Raw genomic sequence first — 16419 nt, 5'->3', positions numbered from 1 at the left:
ATTAATAAATTTAACAATTTAACTAATAAAGAACTTTGGCTAAAATATGCCCCTCTCTCTTTTTATTACTTAAACTTTACAATTTGCTAAAATTGAGTAATCCTTTACAGTATATAAATTTTTTTAAAAGAACAGTATACATGGATACACACATAAAACAGTGGCTATGGAGAAAGACAGTATAATGGAATGAAATTTGGGGCATAATACCAATCACCTAATCCTAAATTAATTTGACATAACAAAAGAAAATTAAAGAAAAAAGAACCTCCAAACAAATATTTCTGTTTACTGATAGAGGAGAGAGAATACAAATAATTTTGTTTAATTTTACTCCTTACGTAATTTTAAGTCATAACATTTTGGAGTTGAAAGGGGTGTGAAATGTCACAGATGAAGGCTGTGCAGCAGGTGACATTTCCCAGACAACTGAGGCCCAGAGAATTGACATGCTTTTCCTGAGTCTATGACAAAGTGATGACTTGAATCTCATTGTGTAACTTCCAGTTGAAAATTTACACAATCTTTGTTCAATTATTTGCATTAGCTAGGCTTTCTAAATAATAACGTGGTAGGGGTGCACCCACAATTGACCATCAAGAAAGAAATGTTTACTTTTTTTTTTTTTTTTGCAGTACGCGGGCCTCTCACTGTTGTGGCCTCTCCTGTTGCGGAGCACAGGCTCCGGACACGCAGGCTCAGTGGCCATGGCTCACGGGCCCAGCTGCTCCGTGGCATGTGGGATCTTCCCAGACCGGGGCACGAACCCATGTCCCCTCCATCGGCAGGCGGACTCCCAACCACTGCACCACCAGGGAAGCCCGAAAGATTTACTTTTTGATACTTGATCTCTTTTTGGTAGAGAGCACATGCCTCAGTCACACAGTTTACATGATTGAGGTCATCTTAATCTGTTTACCATTTTGAACATCTGAGGAAAAGGTACTGGAAAAAAATAAAATGAAAATTATCATTTTGTCTGTGGGAACATGCAATGGAGAGTTAATAATTGTTGTAATGCTGTGGTTAGAATGAAGCGGATGGTAAACATTTACTGCTTGATCCCTCAAGCTTTCATTACCTTTAATAAACTTTTTCTTTTTTTTTAATCCTTTCTCCTCTTCCATTTAGGATTCCAGTTTTATTAGGATCCATAAAGTGATAAAAGTCTTAAATTTCACAATGAAAACTAAAGATCTGCAGCTTTCTGATGTCTTTTTGAAAGCACTTAACCATCTGCCTCTAGAATACAACTCTGCTTTATACAGCCGGATATTTGATGACTTCGGGACTCACTATTTCACCTCTGGCTCCCTGGGAGGCGTGTATGATCTCCTCTATCAGTTTAGCAAGGAAGAACTAAAGAACTCAGGTTCGCTTTCTTCAACCTTCATTTTTAACTGATAAGATAGTGTGCAATACATTTTTCTATTTCTCTATCCTTTTAGTTCTTCTTTATTGACTTTATTTTGACCCTGCTTTATTTCCAAAATGATATGAAGAAAAACCAAAAAGTACACACTCAAGGAAATAAAATAGAAATAGAAAATTCAGACATAAAGAAGAAGGAAAAATAAATAGGCTTCACCTCTTTGGACATCAGATTTGACCCAGAATTTCCTGACATTAAGAACATCATAAGCTGCTTAGTAGTGGTAAACTAAAGAGAGATGCATGCCATCACCTCAAGGAAAACAAAATTTGTCTTGGAACTAAACTCTAAAGGATAATTTACTTATAGCAATTTTATAGGAGATAATAATTTTATAAAACTGTAATTACAGCAAATCCACTGACAGTCTTTTTTCTTTCTTTCTTTCTTTTCTTTTTTTTTCCTTGGCTGAGCAGCATGTGGGATCTTAGTTCCCTGACTAGGGATTGAACCCAGGCCCTCAATAGTGAAAGCGCAAAGTCCTAGCCACTAGACTAATTCTTTTTCTTTTAATGATTTTAACTGAAAGTCAAGGGCAAAGGATGAAAAGCAATTAAGGACTTGACAAGGGACTAAGTTAATATCGGCCAGATATGCACCTACTGGTGACAAAACTTGAAACCAGATGGGAAGCACTTTCATTTGAGGAAAGGTTGCAATTTTATATCTTGGGATATAAGCAGTGATATTTTTCTGCTTACATATAAAATAACAATATAAACCTTGGTTAAAAATTAATCTTGGTTGCTTATTATCCTAGATTGCCAATATTAATTACTATTACTTAAGTACCTTGTATAAATTTTTCAGGCTCCTGTGTGAAATTTTTCAGGCTCCTGTGCGAAATGACACAGCATCCTTGTGGTGCTTCTATCTTGAGAACATGGCTAGGAAATTGTATAATAACCAGAACCCAACTGACAGATTCCCCTAAATAAATCAGAATTCTTGGTCATCTAACTTTTTTTTTTTTTTTCGGTATGCGGGCCTCTCACAGTTGTGGCCTCTCCCGTTGCAGAGCACAGGCTCCAGATGCGCAGGCTCAGCGGCCACGGCACACAGGCCTAGCTGCTCCATGGCATGTGGGGTCTTCCTGGACCGGGGCATGAACCCATGTCCCCTGCATCGGCAGGCAGGCTCTCAACCACTGTGCCACCAAGGAAGCCCCGATCATTTAACTTTTATACAAAAGAAATTAAGAATTTATTTTAAAAGACACCAAGCCAACTCTGAGGTGACTATAGTTTCAATCCTTCTGTTCTTATATCTCATTATGGCAAATGGTAATGTTTAATGGGGCTTCCCTGAGTCCTTCTAAACCTTAATTGATCAGATGTGCATCAAGATCTGCTTTTTAAGAAAGGAGATGGGATAAATGTCTTTGAGAAAGATTTTCAGTAAGAAGGTCTTCAAAATTTTTTGCCTGACAGAGTTACTGAAATCCAAGGCTTATGCTGTGATGGGCTTTCCACACTGCCTGCCTCTTATGTTTCCTTACCGTTATCCTTTCCACTGGAGCAATGTTTGCTTGATGAATTTCATCAACATTTATGATGAGCAAAAATCGTTCGGGGAAGTCTCTGGCCCTTGACTTGGTTTCACCTCACCCTTGGGATAAAATTATTCTGGTCACTGCTGCTGTAGCCAAGAATAATTTCTCACTTGATAAGCTATACTCATCATGCATTCACAGCAAAGCCTCTAAAGGCTTAGAGTTCAGGTCAGTTAAAGAACGATGTGAATCTTTAGTCAACCATCCAGCATTTTAATAGTTGAAGCCCCATAACAAAAATGAAGAGTGATGAGCTATACTTTCTTCCTGAAATATTCTCACCTTCTATCTTTTTCTCTTTAAATAAAATAGAGACTTCAGACACAGAGCCACACATAATAAGAGAAAGAAAGGGAGTTTGAGATATGATATAAAACTGAAATATATAACCATACACACATATGTACACATACACACACTATATATATACATAGTATTTATAGTATGTGTATATATATTTATATTTAATATATTAAATAAGATATATATCCTTATATTCAATATTTTTATATATAATATATATTCTTATAGTCATTAAATATGTGCATTTCCGTGTATATATATACTTCTCTGAGTCACAATAATAATATTGGAGCTCAATTTTAATTGTGGTTAAGATGAAGCTCACTCAGACAGAAACAAATCTCAATAAAATGGTATTCTCTGGTGGGTGTGCTTACCTGTTTTTGCCCACTCTTCAGATGAATACATATTCTGGCCTCCTCCCTTTTCCCTCTTTCAGTCCTTCTCCCCTTACTTCTCGATAATGTAGAGTTAGATTTAGGCTTAGTTTTTATTTGCTTTATTCAATAAGAATTATTTGCCTTATTCAATAAGAATTATATCCCTTGTCATTAATTTTTTTTAAATGACTTGAATACTTCATAGCACTTTCTCTAGTGCAAGAAGAATAAAACAAAATTAAATTGCTTTTTATTTGCATCCCTTGATTTATTCCTCTACTGCACAGTGTCCCATAGTCAATTTTAAACCTTGAATAAAAGTTGCCATTGCTTCAGCATGCAAGGTAAAAAGAATTTCAGGAATACAGAGAGAACATTAAACAATTAAAATATCATGTTATACAAGATGGTAATTTTAAAGTCCTTTGACTGGGAAGTCATTTTCTGCTCTGAATTAGAGGAGAAAAACTATACACCCCACTATTTATCAGTATGACCTTTTTGTGTGTGTGTGTGTGTGGTAGGAGGACCTCTCACTGTTGTGGCCTCTCCCGTTGTGGAGCACAGGCTCCAGACGCGCAGGCTCAGTGGCCATGGGTCACGGGCCTAGCCACTCTGCGGCATGTGGGATCTTCTTGAACCGGGGCATGAACCCGTGTCCCCTGCGTTGGCAGGTGGACTCTCAACCACTGCGCCACCAGGGAAGCCCCTATCAGTATGACATTTTTGATTGACATTGTTGACCTTTGCCCAGTCAGAGTAGCTGAGGACATTTCTGAAATACTCATCCCTGTGTCACATCAGAGGGACACTCAGGCTTGAGAGGGCAAGTGCTTCAGCATCAAGAAACTCCTGTGTCAGTGTGGATTGGGTCAGGCACAAGCTATAGGACATCTTGTGAAGAAGAAAAGGCCAGCACAGAAATTCACTGATAAAGCCTTGATATTTTGATCACTGCATGACCAACACCATGACTCATAAGAGAGATTCATCATTCAAATCTTTAAGCGTTCTCCTATGACCCTCAGCAAATGTAATTAACTTAATAGTTAATTAATTATGTTATAATTAGTGAATTAGTCACATATAATTTAATTTTCACTTATAAATCATAGAAACTTAATGAAAGGATAAGAGTTGTGCACTGCAGACGTATTAAATTCCTCATGTGGCCTAAACATTTGTCTGACCCACTTAAAAGAACAATACTACCAAAAGAAAAATGAGTTGTGTTTATTCAGTCTGACCAAAACAGCCATCAAACCAAGAATTCTTTACTCCAACCTGTAATATATTTCTTTGAATGGGTCAAACTATTGAAAAAACGGTGAAGTAGGAAGCCCCATCCCCATCTACTCAGCCTCATTCCTCGGTGATCTGAGCCCTCAGGTTTAACTTTCAGCATCATACTCACATGCCACATCCAGCTCTGAAAATATTCTTCCCTGCCTCTTGTAACCTGCAACCCTAAGAATCAGTATCTGATAAACTACTTTGCTTTAAGGTGCTTAAGAGCTCACATAATAGCTCTATCTCTCATGAGCTTGTATTTTTCAAGGCAATTTTTAACTAAACATCAAAAAAACTGGATTCTAATTTAGGTGTTTTGGGTACCAGGTCAGGTGACTTGGGAAGCTGTTAAAAAAAAAAAAAAAAAAAAGGAAACACTTATTCTCCTCACATTACCCCAGATAAGCAGTACCAACTTAGCCTCCAAACAGCCAGACCTGTTTCTCTGTGCTCTGTCCCACTCAATCCCTGACATCCCCATCGGTTTTGAAGTCATTAAGAATAATGGTTAACATTGGGGTGGAAAAGACTGATTCAGATACCAAAATCTTTAACAAATGATGCTTCGAAGTTTGTTAAAAGATAAGAACAATGAAGACCAAAGGAATTAGAATTGGATGTCCTGAGCTTCAGAGCATCAAGACTTTTACAAGAGTTATAAAACTGTGGAGTGTCATCCTATGAAAGCAGCACTGGGAAACTAGGAAGATATCAAGCCCAGGTCCAACTCCTAAAGAGGCTGGGAATGAGGCAGCATCAACCTCCCTTGGATACAACAGTGGAAATATATCAAGTCTAGGCTTGAATTAAGATGAGGAGAAAGAGCGAACAGTCATCGAGGACATAAAAGCAGAGTTCATGAGTCAGGAAGTCAGAATTTCTGATAGTAAAATGAAAGGGTTTTGGAGGTAGAGGTGGAGTGAGCAGCTAAGTCAGGGAAAGGAAGCATAGCCGAGTGTTCCAGGAAGGAGAGGTGACCAATGAGATCTACATTTTAGGTGGTGAACAGGCGAAGAAGTGAAATGGACTCAGTTCTCACAGAATCAGCTGTGACCCCAAAAGAAGACCTGTCAGAGGGGCACCAAACAGAGCATGTGTTCATCTCTTGACTTGTGGGGCTATACAAGGGCAGTGGCCAGCAGGACAGGAAAGCTTAGAGATTTATTGTGTGTAGGCAACATGGAGATGCTAACATGATCCCCATGGGGGAAACGGCAGGGACTCATATATACCTCTTCTCTTCAGCATGTCCCAGGGCCTGTGAAGGACTGCCTCTGTAGTAAAAGCCATTAATCATTTGAGCCCACGGGAACTGGAGGAGTTGTGTGCTGATATGGAGTACCTGTAGCTCCCCAAGTGCCCAGAGCCTCATGCTCCTCTTCCCTGAATTGTCCGTGGTACATTCTCAGGGTTTTTCGCTTGTATTCCTTTTCCTAGGTTTAACGAAGGCAGAAGCCCAAAACTGCATCCGGGTTGAAACAACAAAACGCTTCCTTTTTTTTAAGAAAAAAACAGTGGAATACCGGTGCACCACTAACAAGCTCTCAGAGAAACATGGAGGTAACAATGCTTTCTCTTAGCAGCTTACCCAGTGCGTCCTGACTGGCAGTAATTTAACTACCATATTGCACATGACTGTGACTACACTATTTTTCACTTTTCATTAGTTTCATTTGTTTACCTCAGAGCCCTATGTGTGGTGGGGGAAGGGAGCAAATCAAATATTAGTACTACTTAAAAGGGGACATGGTTAAGATTTTCTTTATCTCCTATTTAGTTTGTTTAACTGAATGCACATTTACTGATTCTTCCTATCGGTCAAACTCAGTATTAAGCATTGTAAAGTACAGATGGGCATGAACTAGGTCTTCCAGTCAAGGAACTTACAAAGTAAGGATACATATAGACAATCACTAAAAATACAGAAGATGTAGTACATATATACAATGGAATACCACTCAGCCATAAAAAAGAATGAAATAATGCCATTTACATCAATGTGGATGGACCTAGAGATTATTATACTAAGTGAAGTAAGTCAGACAAAGACAAATACCATATGATATCACTTCTATGTGGAATCTAAAATATGATACAAGTGAACTTATTACAAAACAGAAACAGACTCAGACATATTATAGAAAACAAACTTATGGTTATTAAATGAGAAGGTGGGTAGAGATAAATTAGGAGTTTTGGATTAGAAGATACAAACTACTATATATAAAATAGATAAGCGAGGTCTTACTGTATAGCACAGGGAACTATACTTAGTATCTTGTAATAAACCATAAAGGAAAAGAATATGAAAAAGAATTATATATGTGTGTGTGTATATATCCATATATATGAAAAACTGAATCACTCTGCTGTACACCAGAAACTAATAGAACATTGTAAGTCAACTATACTTCAATAAAATTTTTTTTAAAAAGACAAATTAGTTGTAAGAGAAGTACATTAAAAAGGCTCAGGCAACAAAGCCAGAAACCTGAGTGCTGTCTTTGATTTCTCCCTCCCTCTTTCTAGCCTGTACATCCAATAAGTAGTCATTCCTCCTCCTTAATATTTCTCCCAGTTCTCCCCAGCTCTTCATTTCCATAGACATGCCTTCCATTCATCATTTCCAACCTGGATTACCACAGAGGCCTCCCAACTCGGTTCCCTTGCCTCTGGTCTTGCCTTCTTCCAATCTATTCTACACATTTTCTGTTAAAGGAATATTCTCCAAGGCAAATCTTATCATGAAACACTCATGCCTTAAACTTGTCATGGTTTCAAATAGCCTTGAAGATAGGTTCCTGCCTCTCTCTCTGCCTAGCTAAACTTTATGTAGTCTCCTAAATAAGTCATGCTCTCTTCTGTGCCTTACCATTATAAATAACTCCTTCCTCTGTGTAAAGTTTTCTTATTCCCTTACTCTTCCTGACTGATTGCTACTTCTGCTCAGAACAAAGGAAATCAGAACCACAAAAACTCCCAAAATATGAAGTTTATATTGTCATGGGAGGACAGCCAAGGAACAGATAATAATATCATATTTACTATAATAATAAATAGGTAGTTTTAAATATCAGAGCCTATCAATGGTCTACATGTGGATGCCCATGTTGAGCATAAGCAAAATGAGAGCTGATATGACAACTACACATTTGTATTACTCTCCCCCAAAAAAAGAACAGTATGCAAAGCAATCAACCTAGTAATACAAACCAAAGAATGTACAGATTCTATACCAGTTTGTTTTGCAATAGAATAATTTAATAAGAATGTGAATTCAGTAAATCAAAAGCTCAGAGATTAAAACATTAAATATAAGAATTAATTGAAAAGGAAGATTTCAAAGCTAAGGTATAAAGACAACAAATATTGAAAAGTATTGCCATTATAGCTATAAATAGACACTGCAACTTCAAAATATAATTGTCTGAAGATAAAATTATTAAAGAAAAGATCTAAAGTAATTCATAATGAATGCAGAGAAAAAATCCAGATATTAACCATTATTAAAGAATATCTAATGGAAATGGAATGATAAATGTAATTCAATAGATGGGAATTAGTGTTCCTGAAATAGAGAGCCTAAGAAATGAAACAGAAAAACTATTTTTTAAAATATATATAAATATACATACATATATATATATATACAAAGTCCCTGAAATAAAGGAAGAAATTTGTCTTGATTATTTGTATGAGAAATATTGTTCAAATATACAATTTCAAGACAAATTCTAGTTAATTAACTAAATACAAAGATTTTTAAAATGAATTCAAGTATCCTAGCTGAAAGAACAATTTCCCTACAGAATAACAACAAAATCTGGCTGGTGTCAGACTTCTTCTTGACAAAATGCAAAGCTACAAGATGATAGAGCAATGTCCACAAATTTCTAAAAGAGAAAAGAAAATATGTTCATATGTAGAGGTAACAGAAAGACATCTCAAAACATGAGAGAATTCTGGAAATATTCATTCTTGAATACTTACTGAAAAAAAACTACTCGACTATAAAATCCATCCAACATAGAGATGAGAAAATGTCAAATATGAATTCTAGTTTTCAGCTTGTAGGGACACTGCAAAATCAGAGACTATTGCAATAGTCTCCAAACTGGTTAATCAACTACCAATCCTGCCCAGCTGACACATTTCTAATATTCCTGAATGTGTCAACTCCCCAACCCAAGTTTTTAGTGCCTGGCTTATAGCAGGTTCTCAACTAATGCTGATTAATCACAATGACAATTTGCCTAAAAACAAAGACGCATTTATGCTGTTTTCTAAAAGCAAAGCACACTTAAGAACATAAATTTGGATGGACTGGTTCAAGATGGCAGAGTAGAAGGACGTGTGCTCACTCCCTCTTGCGAGAGCACAGGAATCAAAACTAACTGTGAAAAATCATTGACAGGAAGACACTGGAACTCACCAAAAAAGATACCCCACATCCAAACACAAAGGAGAAGCCACAATGAAACAGTAAGAGGCGCACAATCACAATACAATCAAATCCCATAACCACTAGGTGGGTGACTCACAAACTGGAGAACAATTATACCACAGAAGTCCACCCACTAGAGTGAAGGTTCAGAGCCCCATGTCAGGCTTCCCAACCAGGGGGTCTGGCAACAGGAGGAGGAATTTCCAGAGAATCAGACTTTGAAGGCTAGTGGAATTTGATTGCAGCACTTCAACAGGACTGGGAGAAACAAAGACTTCACTCTTGGAAGACACACACAAAGTAGTGCTCACATGAGGACCCAGGGGGAAGGAGGAGTGATCCCATAGGAGACTGAACCAGACCTACTTGCTAGTCTTGCAGGGTCTCCTGCAGAGATGGGGGACAGCTGTGGCTCACCATGGGGCCAAGGACACAGGCGGTGGAAGTTCTGGGAAGTACTCCTTGGTTTGAGACCTCCCAGAGTCCACAATTAGCCCCACCAAAGAGCCTCTAGGCTCCAGTGCTTGGTTGCCACAGGCCAAAAAACCAACAGGGAGGGAACTCAGCCCCACCCATCAGCAGAAAAGTGGATTAAAGTTTTACTGAGCTTTGCCCACCAAAGCAACACCCAGCTCTACCCACCACCAGTGCCTCCCATTAGGAAGCTTGCACAAGCCTCTTAGATACTCTCATTCAACAAGGACAGACAGCAGAAGCAAAAAGAACTACAATCTTGCAGCCTGTGGAACAAAAAACCTATGGACAGAAAGACAGACAAAATGAAAAGGCAGGAGTTTCCCTGGTGGCACAGTGGTTAAGAATCCACCTGCCATGACATACTTAAAGTGATGAAAGGAAAGAACCGACAACCAAGGTTACTCTACCCAGCAAGGATCTCATTCAGATTCGATGGAGAAATCAAAAGCTTTACAGACAAGCAAAAGCTAAGAGAATTCAGCACCACCAAACCAGCTTTACAACAAATGCTAAAGGAATTTCTCTAAGTGGGAAACACAAGAGAAGAAAAGGACCTACAAAAACAAACTCAAAAAAATTAAGAAAATGGTAATAGGAACATATATATCAATAATTATCTTAAACGTGAATGGATTAAATGCTCCAAACAAAAGACACAGCCTTGCTGAATGGATACAAAAAGAAGACCCATATATATGCTGTCTACAAGAGACCCACTTCAGACCTAGGGACACATAAAGACTGAAAGTGAGGGGATGGAAAAAGATATTCCATGCAAATGGATATCAAAAGAAAGCTGGAGTAAGTGCTACTCCTATCAGATAAAATAGACTTTAAAATAAAGAATGTTACAAGAGACAAGGAAGGACACTACATAATGATCAATGGATCAATTCAAGAAGAAGATAAAACAATTATAAATAAATATGCACCCAACATAGCTGCACCTCAATACACAAGGTAACTGCTAACAGCTATAAAAGAGGAAATAGACAGTAACACAATAATAGTCGAGGACTTTAACACCTCACTTTCACCAATGGACAGATCATCCAAACAGAAAATTAATAAGGAAACACAAGCTTTAAATGACACAATAGACCAAATAGGTTTAATTGATATTTATAGGACATTCCACCCAAAAACAGCAGATTACATTTTCTTCTCAAGTGTGCATGGAACATTCTCCAGGGAAGATCACATCTTGGGTCACAAGTCAAGCAACTCTATGACAATAAAAAGGACAGCCTGGAAGAAATGGACAAATTCTTTAGAAAGGTATAACTTTCCAAGACTGAACCAGGAAGAAATAGAAAATATTAACAGACTAATCACAAAGAATGAAATTGAAACTGTGATTAAAAACCTTCCAACAAAAAAAGTCCAGGACCAGATGGCTTCACAGGTGAATTCTATCAAACATTTAGAGAAGAGCTAACACCCATCCTTCTCAAACTCTTCCAAACAATTTCAGAAGAAGGAACACTCCCAAACTCACTCTACAAGGCCACCATCACCCTGATACCAAAACCAGACAAAGATACTACAAAAAAAGAAAATTACACACCAATATCACTGATGAACATAGATGCAAAAATCCTCAGCAAAATACTAGCAAACAGAATCCAACAATACATTAAAAGGATAATAGACCATGATCAAATGGGATTTATCCCACAGATGCATGGATTCTTCAATATATGAAAATCAATCAATGTGATATACCATATTAACAATTTGAAGAATAAAAACCATATGATCATCTCAGCAGATGCAGAAAAAAACTTTTGACAAAATTCAACACCCATTTATGATAATAACTCTCCAGAAGGTGAGCATAGAGGGAAACTATCTCAACATAATAAAGGCCATATATGACAAAAACACAGCAAACATCATTCTCAAGGGTGAAAAACTGAAAGCATTTCCTCTAAGATCAGGCACAAGACAAGGATGTCCACTCTTGCCACTATTATTCAACATAGGTTTGGAAGTCCTAGCCATGGCAATCAGAGAAAAAAAAAGAAATAAAAGCAATACAAATTGGAAAAGAAGTAAAACTGTCACTGTTTGCAGATGACATCATACTATACATAGATAATCCAAAAGATGCCATCAGAAAACTACTAGAGCTAATCAATGAATTTGGTAAAGTTTCAGGATACAAAATTAATGCACAGAAATCTCTTGGATTCCTATACATTAACAACAAAAGATCAGAAAGAGAAATTAAAGAAACAATCCCATTTACCATTGCAACAAAAAGAATAAAAAACCTAAGAATAAACCCACTTAAGGAGACAAAAGGTCTGTACTCAGACAACTATGAGACATTGATGAAAGAAATCAAAGATGAGACAAAGAGATGGAGAGATATACTGTGTCCTTTGATTGGAAGAATCAATATTGTGAAAATGACTATACTACCCAAAGCAACCTACTGATTCAATGCAATCCTTATCAAACTACCAATGGTATTTTTTACAGAACTAGAACAAAAAAATCTTAAAATTTGTATGAAAACACAAAAGACCCCAAATAGCCAAAGCAATCTTGAGGGAAAAAAATGGAGCTGGAGGAATCAGACTCCTTGACTTCACACTATACTACAAAGCTACAGTAATCAAGACAGTATGGTACTGGCACAAAGACAGATATATAAATCAATGGAACAGGATAGAAAGCCCAGAGATAAACCCCCGCACCTTTGGTCAACTAACCTATGACAAAGGAGGTAAGGATATACAATGGAGAAAAGACAGCCTCTTCAATAAGTGGTGCTGAGAAAACTGGACAGCTACATGTAAAAGAATGAAATTAGAACACTCCCTAACACCATACACAAAAATAAACTCAAAATGTATTAGAGACCTAAATGTAAGACCGGACAATATAAAACTCTTAGAGGAAAACATAGGAAGAACACTCTTTGACATAAATCACAGCAAGATCTTTTGTGACCCACCTCCTAGAGTAATGGAAATAAAAACAAAAATAAACAAATGGACCCTAATGATACTTAAAAGCTTTGGCAAAGCAAAGGAAACTACAAACAAGATGAAAAGACAACCCCCAGAATAGGAGAAAATATTTGCAAATGAATCAGCGGACAAAGGATTAATCTCCAAAATATATAAACAGCTCGTGCAGTTCAATATTAAAAAATAAAACTCAATTCGGGCTTCCCTGGTGGCGCAGTGGTTGAGAGTCCGCCTGCTGCGGGTTCGTGCCCCAGTCTGGGAGGATCCTACGTGCCGTGGAGCGGCTGGGCTCATGAGCCATGGCCGCTGAGCCTGCGCGTCCGGAGCCTGTGCTCCGCAACGGGAGAGGCCACAACAGTGAGAGGCCCGCGTACCGCAAAAAATAAATAAATAAATAAATAAATAAAACTCAATTAAAAAATGGGCAGAAGACCTAAATAGACATTTCTCCAAAGAAGACATACAGCTGGCCAAGAGACACATGAAAAGATGCTCAACATCACAAATTAGTAGAGAAATGCAAATCAAAACTACAAAGAGGTATCACCTCACACTGGTTAGAATGGGCATCGTCAGAAAATGTACAAACAAATTCTGGAGAGGGTGTGGAGAAAAGGGAACCCTTCTGCACTGTTGGTGGGAATGTAAATTGATACAGCCACTATGAAGAACAGTATGGACGTTCCTTAAAAAGCTGAAAATAAGATTACCATATGACCCAGCAATCCCACTACTGGGAATATACCCAGAGAAAACAATAATTCAAAAACACACATGCACCCCAGTGTTCACTGCAGCACTGTTTACAATAGCCAGGTCATGGAAACAACCTAAATGCCCATCGACAGGCGATTGGATAAAGAAGAAGTGGTACATATATACAATGGAATATTACTCAGCTATAAAAAGGAACGAAATTGGGGCTTTTGCAGAGATGTGAATGGATTTGGAGACTGTCATAGAGAGTGAAGTAAGTCAGAAAGAGAAAAACAAATATTGTATATTAATGCATGTACATGGAGTCTAGAAAAATGGTACAGATGAACCAGTTTGTAAGGCAGAAATAGAGACACAGATGTAGAGAACATACGTATGGACACCAAGGTGAGAAAACACTGGGGTGGGATGAATTGGGAGATTAGGATTGACATATATACACTAATATGTATAAAATAGGTAACTAATAAAAACCTGCTGTATAAAAGAAATAAAAATTTTAAAAAGAACTTAGATTTTTCTATTTCTAACTCTGAGCTACTTTGATTAAATCATTTGACTCCAAACTTTTATAATCTGTAATGGTACCATTAAATTTTTTTGAGGATATATCCCTAATATATGTACACTTACTAACAAATGTTTATAAATATATTATTCTAAAAATACATTATGGACAAAAATATACACAAGTGTGCAAAATAGAAAATATCAAAAGATAATCTATATGAAATAAACAGACTTTTTCCTTGTCTTGCTCATATCATAATGATAATACTTCATAAAATTCCTTAAAATTTTTGATATGTTTTGAGAGTGGCTTGCTGTCAAACTCATGTTGTGATTGATGAGAAGCTTGTGGAAGAAATACAAGTGTCTGTTCTTCCTTCTATTATTTGTTTTCCTTATGTTTGCACTGTTGGTATCATCTTCAGTCTGCATTTTCTTTCTTGAATCCTTTTAAGCAATTTATTCATTTGTAAGCATTCTGTTCAAAGTAGCTAATAGAATAGTAAATAGACTTAACTAGTTCTTTCTTCAGGGTCCCATGCTTATCATATATAGCTCTTACCAGTGTCAATCCATTTATGACATATATCAATCTGCATGTCAGAGTCACTGTCAATAGGTATATGATATATGGGCAAATAATAATTTCTCCCTTATTTTATTTGAAAATTAAATGCAAAAAACTCTAAAAATTTCTTCTTATACCCCTCTTAAGCAGCTCACTTTGAAAAGGACCATGCTTTTTTCATAGAGAGAATATTTCATCCCTTGTTCTAATCATCCTAGACTCTCTTACTGTAGAATTTCTAAACAGTTAGGGGCATGGCTGATCCTTACTGACACTCCAGAACAGACACCAGATTAATGTCATTAACTATTACCCATATCACTAGCCTTTTTTCCATTTGATTTTATTTCTCACTATAATTTCTTATTACTCAGTTCCTACCCATATTAAAGACACCATTAGTTAAGAGGAATTGTTTTGAAATTTTATATGAAAGATCTGTGCTGTATAGAGTAAATGCCAGTACCTCTAAAGCAACATTGTGCCAACTTTTAACTTGAGGTTTAATTTTTTTTTTTTTTTTGGTTAGCTGTACGTTTACTCCTGTCTTTAAGCTTAAAGGTATTCTATCAACATTTTTCTGTAATTGTAGTCAGTTATGGCATGGCAGTCAACTGATTGGGTACCAGAAACCATGTGGTTTATGTTATTCCGGGGGCCCAAGACATATACCCATATAAGTCAAAAGTGGGAGGCTTGGCATCAAGGAGCAGGAGACGGAGTCCTCAGGCCTTGGGCTACATCTGCATCCCAGCCCCCCTCCGCCCCCTTAGTATCCATGTGTTCCAGGACAAATTACTTCTGGCTTCAATGTCCATATTTATAACACCTACTGCTCCGGGTTGTTAAGGGAATTACATAAATAATGAGTGCAGAGTGCCTGGCATACATGTGTTGCTTAATAAGTGGTAGCTGTTGGCACTATTATTATCATTTCTATTATTAAACTCCCTATAAGGACAAGAGACATGTTCTCTTGCTTTTCACTTGTTTACTTAATTGAGCTACATGACTCTACCATCTGCTTCTTTCTCCTGTGCAAATAGGCTTTACTTTCAAGTTTGAATTTGCAATAAAATTAAACGCGTAATTTTCTTGAACTACCTTGCAGGTTCGTTTATGCAGGGATCAGAGAAATCCATATCCCTGGTTCAAGGCGGGAGGAGTGAGTATGCAGCAACTTTGGCGTGGGAGAAAGGGAGCTCTGGTCCAGAAGAGAAGACATTTTCTGAGTGGTTAGAATCAGTGAAGGAAAATCCTACTGTGATTGACTTTAAGGTAAGATAGAAAAGCTTTATGGGTAAGAGCTAAGGAAGTTCTCTGGCAGCCCAAACTGTACATCACACAATTCCTTTTCCATTTTCTTCTCAGATGATAAAAGAAATGTCTTTCTTTAGTGTGTATGCACAACATACCTTTTTAAAAACCATTAAATTACACATCTCTTGTTTATGCTGTTCAAACAAGCATTTTGTAGTACAGCATTTAGAATTCCCAGCACACATTAAATACCAGAAGAGGGAGTTTAGTGCACCAAACTACCTAAACTTACCTGGAGTAGTGTTCTACTCCCCATGTATGTAATAAATTGGATTTCTGTACTTTTCTTGCAATTCTTTACTTGATGAGCTCTCTTAAATCTTCATTTATAGCTCTGTGGGGTAAATGGGATTCTAGACTTATTTGATTTTCTGTTTCTATCACCACTGATTAAATTTACTAGTTTTATATTTGTTGTAATTACATTAAAGGGTGATTTTTATTA

At 37.1% G+C, this 16419-nt stretch overlaps 1 protein-coding gene across 4 annotated transcripts in view; it reads left to right on the top strand.

Moving 5' to 3' along the window:
* The window catches only part of C6 (complement C6), a 111385-nt gene that overhangs the window by 63256 nt on the left and 31710 nt on the right, over positions 1–16419 (top strand). For all 4 annotated transcript variants that reach the window (XM_081233892.1, XM_081233891.1, XM_081233890.1 and 1 more), the window contains 3 exons: positions 1132–1372; positions 6395–6517; positions 15766–15932. In XM_081233892.1, coding sequence (XP_081090018.1) covers positions 1132–1372; positions 6395–6517; positions 15766–15932 — 531 coding nt within the window. The remainder of the gene's footprint in view (positions 1–1131; positions 1373–6394; positions 6518–15765; positions 15933–16419) is intronic.

Source organism: Mesoplodon bidens (assembly GCF_964165515.1).
Source record: "Mesoplodon bidens genome assembly, chromosome: 4".
In the NCBI taxonomy this organism is placed as follows: Eukaryota; Metazoa; Chordata; class Mammalia; order Artiodactyla; family Ziphiidae; genus Mesoplodon; species Mesoplodon bidens.
This window is presented reverse-complemented; position numbering and strand designations above follow the sequence as displayed.